This window comes from Acanthisitta chloris, unplaced genomic scaffold, assembly GCF_000695815.1.
Source record: "Acanthisitta chloris isolate BGI_N310 unplaced genomic scaffold, ASM69581v1 scaffold6543, whole genome shotgun sequence".
Taxonomy (NCBI): domain Eukaryota; kingdom Metazoa; phylum Chordata; class Aves; order Passeriformes; family Acanthisittidae; genus Acanthisitta; species Acanthisitta chloris.
This window is the reverse complement of record NW_008666492.1, coordinates 7,034-11,999: the sequence shown is the minus strand read 5'-3', so window position 1 is coordinate 11,999 and position 4,966 is coordinate 7,034. Positions and strand designations below refer to the sequence as shown.

The window sequence follows — 4,966 nt, the reverse complement described above, 5'->3', positions numbered from 1 at the left end:
AAAAGTAATATCTTTTATTAGATCATCCAATAGTTAGGGAAAAGTCAAGCCTTGGGCGCACAAAACCTCCTGGAAAACTTGTCTGACTTTTTCAATGACGTTGATATTAACTCTACCTGCAAATCCTGCTTTGCTTTGCCTACTTCCACGACGAATGCCATCTCTAGAGGTGACCACTTCTCTACATTTGAGAGCTTTCCACCCTCAGCCTTCTGCTCTTTGCTGGAGTATTTTTTGCTGCTGGGCTAACAAGGTAAGAATAATCAGTGCATTTATCACACACTGTTTCTCTTACTTATTTATACCTTTTCACTACTTTCAGGCTGCTTTGTCCAAACCCATGCAGCAAAGCTGGGTGCACCAGGAGGCAAATCCTCACTCATGATTTGGGACCTTTGCTTTGACCACCTGGAAATGTATTCTCCCTTTCAGGTCAAAAACTGTGAGGAAATCATGGTGACAGTAATGAAGAACTGCTTCATAGCCTCATATATGAGACAGTCTAAATCCAGGTCTTACATGCAGTTCCACAAATAGGTCTTTAATTTCACTACTGGGAATGTTTCACAACCCCAGTAATTTCCATACAGAGGAAAGAGATTAGGAGACACTCTTCTCCTAGTATACATGGATTACTTTCCTTTGTTCTTGATGGTCTCAAAACCTTAAACAGCCAAAGATAAGTTTGCCAAACTCTTCCAGGAACTATCTAATCTTTAACTTTTCATCAAAACATGACAAAATAACACCCTGAATGAAAACGTTTCTCTTCAGCTGAGCTGGAAACTGAAAATGTTTGGTTGCTTTTCCCTAAAAAAAAAAAATAAAAAAGTGGGGGAAACTGCACCAGTTGCAAGAAGTTGCACTGCTCCAAAACCCAAGCACTGAAACACAAATTTTTCTTCATTTATTCCATAGCTGAAACAATTTAGATTTCACACAAATGTAAGTATTGTTTCAGTCAAATAAAAAAGGTACTTTTTGAGAAAATCCCATCCCACAAGGTATCCATTGATACAATATTTTATCCATGTAATATTTTTCTCCAGTGGTGATCTGGCAAACAGCAATGCTAGGCTATAGGCAAAAAGATTCTACTGGACTAGAGATCTTCTACAGCAACGGGACAGAGTCCTGAACACTGAAAATTTCTGTTTTCTGTGCCTAAAAGTTATAGGAGGACAAGCCTTCTGTAATATTTGTTAGAAAAGAAAAAAGTTGTTGCCTTTCCCTCTGCTGAGGAAACACTCTTCCTCCTGGTAGTCTCTTTGTGAGCTCTGCAGAGCTGGCAGCAGAGATGTAGAGCGGTAACTATTTTTAGCCCGCAAACTCTCATGGATTTTCAAAGGGCTTTTGCATATGGAAAGTAAAAAAAAGAAATGCAAAGTATTTCAGGAAAGGGATAAAGTGATTCATAGCTGGTTATACAGCAGAAGAAGGGAGGGGTCGGTGCTTTTATATTCTGTGGAGAGGGTTGGTTGTGGGAGCCTCAGTGCACCCCACAGGGTCCCCTGCAGCCTCAGGGAGCAGCTCTGGCCCAGCTACCCCAAGGATGAGAAGGAAAACCACTGTGTAAAACAATCCTGCTCTTTCAGTGGCTTGATGGAGGCAGTATGACAAACTTCACAGTTGCTTCTTTGCTGCACCCATCACCTTTCCTGGCCCGTTGGTTGCCCAGCAGAAGGTGTATGAATGTGCAGAGAAGAAAGTTTGTGCTCTGACATGATTTTGATGTGATAGAGGGTGGCAGACAACACTGAAACACTCTGCAGAGGGCTTTCTGGCTCCCTCCTGAGGCATGCAACATCCTGATGAGAAGGGAAAAAAAAGGCTCAGGGAACGAGCATGGCATCTGTTTACATACAGAGTTGAGCATTCCAAGTTTCTAAGCAGGACTACAAAGTAAATTTAAAAACAGTCAGAAAAATCTGGATGATACAGAAACTGGTGAATCAGCAAACAGTGGTCAAGCAGTGCAGCTGAAGAAATCCAGATCACTTAGTGCATGAACATAGCCAAATACAAAGGATGTACATGTAGAAAGACACACAGAATGAGAAGCTCAGCTACATGACTGAGAGTCAAGTGACCAGGGCAACAATGGGGGGGAGCAAAAAGACTATTTACCTTTGATCACTCAGATAGGAACATAGTGCATGCACTTCTAGTGCCCAAATTTTAAAGAAATGAGCAGGAGAGAAAAGAACTGCCAAGAAGAATTCAACTCATTTGAGGAGTTTCAAGCAGCTCTGTTTGCTTTGTTTATCTAAAATGGAAATTAAGTCAGCTTTCCATCTGTAAGTACCTTCAATCAGAAGAAGTACCAAGGCCTACACAGCACTTCATTTAGTGGAGCAAAGCATAAAAGTCAATGGCTAGAAGCTGGCTGAGAAAATAGTCAGGTGGGGAATGAGGCACATATTTTCATCAGTGTAATTAAGCACTGGAACCAAGTGTCAGGGTAAGAGGTAGAGCTGCTGCTCACCAGAATCTCCAACTCAGGACTGGAGGCTTTCTGAGATACTTGAATCAAATATAAGTTATGCTTTAGTCAAAGTCAAAAAGATCACTGCGTTCAGTGCAGGTGACTGAAGGAAAGCTGCAGGTCAGATTACAGACCTTAACAATAACTTTTGATCTTGCACACCTGAAGTTAGGACTCAACAGGAGCTGAAGTCCACATATTTCACTTTGTCATGCAGTGTTTCCACTATTAAGGACTCAACAGGAGCTGAAGTCCACATAATTCCCTTTGTCATGCAGTGTTTCCACTATTACAACCAGTGAGAGTACAAGAGTTATGGTAACTCCAGACTTGGGGAGGGGTGAGGGAATCACTCTAAATTCTGAGTTTTCTCTGCACTGCACAATGCTGTTTATGGGATCTGCAGGTACCTCTATGGGCCAATGCACCAAAGTAAACCACAATGTAATACAAATAATGCACAATGCATCACTGACAGCTGGAGAGAATAATTTTGAAGATTACTGCTTGGTTTTTGCTCATATTTTGCAACTGCTGCTATGTATTGGGGCAGTAGTTGGTTACTGCCTTCTTTCTGCATAGTTAGCAGCTTGGACGTATTTTCTCTCTTGCTATACTATACTTGCTTTTCTGCCATTTAGATTAGTTCAATTAACTTTGCATGGATTTACCCTAAGCCCCTCAAATTGAGGCAGGAAGGGTGCAGCTCCCTAGCATTTACAGATGCCAGAAGTGTATTATATGCTTCTTTTCTCTGCTAAATTCCAATCTGATTTTAGTATCACTATTTGAGGTGTATTTTGGCCTGTGCTGAAAGTTTAGAAGATATGGGTCCAGGATACTTTGTTCTTATCTGATCCCACTCTTCAAGTATCTTGATGCAGCTTAACCATGAGAAGTCCTAGACTTAAAAGGCAAGAGAAGATTTTCACAGAGGGAGTTTCTATAAATTGGGGGTTTCTGTCTTCTTTCTCTCTCCCAGTGGCTGCTAGGTATTGCTGAACTGGAAAAGTTGTTGTTAAGCTTTTTTTTTTTTTCAGCTTTCAGTTGAGGATGAATGGGAAGAGATGCATTAATGCTTCTCACCAAGCTTACAGCAATTTAACAGATACTGTTCAAGGTAAAAGCCAAATTTATTTCAGTTAAAAGTATGGATGTAACTTTGAATAGTTTCCTTAAGGAACCAAAAAAAGAAGCCCCAAAAGGGAATCAGGGTTAGAAGCTGCAATGTCACTTAAAGAACACGACAGATACTGAGTTATAAAAGCATGTTGGAAGTTACTGTGACAAACCACATGATATTCAGGATTACAAGTACATCCCTACCTGAACACAGGTCACCAGACTCGAGATTCATACGGATGAGAACTAGCAGATAATTTTCCAGTGGGCACAGCTATAGGAATTTCAGCTGGAGAGAAATTCCAGTGTTTGATTACTACGACTGCAAGCTTTAAAACCAAGTAGAACTTGAAACAAACTATCACCCAAACAATTTTTATTATTGACTGACAATGTTATATGGCAGGGGATTATTTACCTGGGATGCTCTCCAACTTTCTACGAAGTTCCTCATTTTCTTGTTGCAATGAAATTACCTCCTGCTCTAGCTCTTGACACCGAGGGCAGTAACCTTCTTCCTCCTCCTCCTCTTCCTCCTCTGGAAGTGTAGAAGATGACGGGTGACCATGAGATTCTGATGTTGCTGGAGATGTCCATCCACCTAAAGTGTGTACTGGAGAGGTTGAAAGTGGATCCACATCTGCCAAATGGCTAAAATCATTTACTGATGAGGTGTTCTGAGAAGGGAAGCTCCCAGAAAGCAAATAGTTCTGAAGGGAATCAGTAAAAACTCTCAGAAAGGCTGAGGTTTGTTGTTTCTTTTGCATATACTGCATCTCTATGTCTAAAATGTCTGACGTCTGACTATGAACCATTTTCCCAAGCTGACATTGCTCTTGTCTTTCACTATAATTTGGGTTTTCCTGCTTTATACAAGAAATCATGGACTGAGAGTGATTGTTGTCCAGTAGTTTTCCACCACAATTTAAGAGACTTAGAACCCGGCTGCATTGTTGGGCAAAGGCATCCAGAATCATTCGACTCTCTGCAACAAAAGAAAAGATGAATCACAGAAACCTAATGCAAAAGGTTATGCCAGGCAGCAGCAGCTAGATGAATGTACACAACTGTTTACAGTAGCATGCATTTTATTTCTGAACACATTAAAATTATGGCTTCTGCTTTAATACTCCTGCAACACTGTGATTTAAAACAATCCCGACTTTGCTTCTATTTTGAGAGTGCCCTTGTGCCCTTGCTGTTAATCAGAAATGCATTGTGATGATAGACACTGCTTACTGTCATCTTCTTTCAGAGGGATTAAGTCAGGAAAATGCGGAAGAAAATACAAATTCCATCCAATTTGCTCCAAGTTCAAGAAGTACTTCTCTGAAAACCTACTTCAAACTGCTGGAGGGC

At 40.8% G+C, this 4,966-nt stretch overlaps 1 protein-coding gene across 1 annotated transcript in view; it reads right to left on the bottom strand.

The window, feature by feature from the left end:
• The window catches only part of BEND4 (BEN domain containing 4), a gene marked incomplete at its 5' end in the record, with an annotated part of 18,007 nt that extends 13,415 nt beyond the window's left edge, over positions 1–4,592 (bottom strand). Inside the window, one exon of the mRNA XM_009072137.1 lies at positions 4,026–4,592. Within this exon, the coding sequence (XP_009070385.1) occupies positions 4,026–4,592 (567 nt within the window). The remainder of the gene's footprint in view (positions 1–4,025) is intronic.
• Positions 4,593–4,966: the final 374 nt, after the last annotated feature.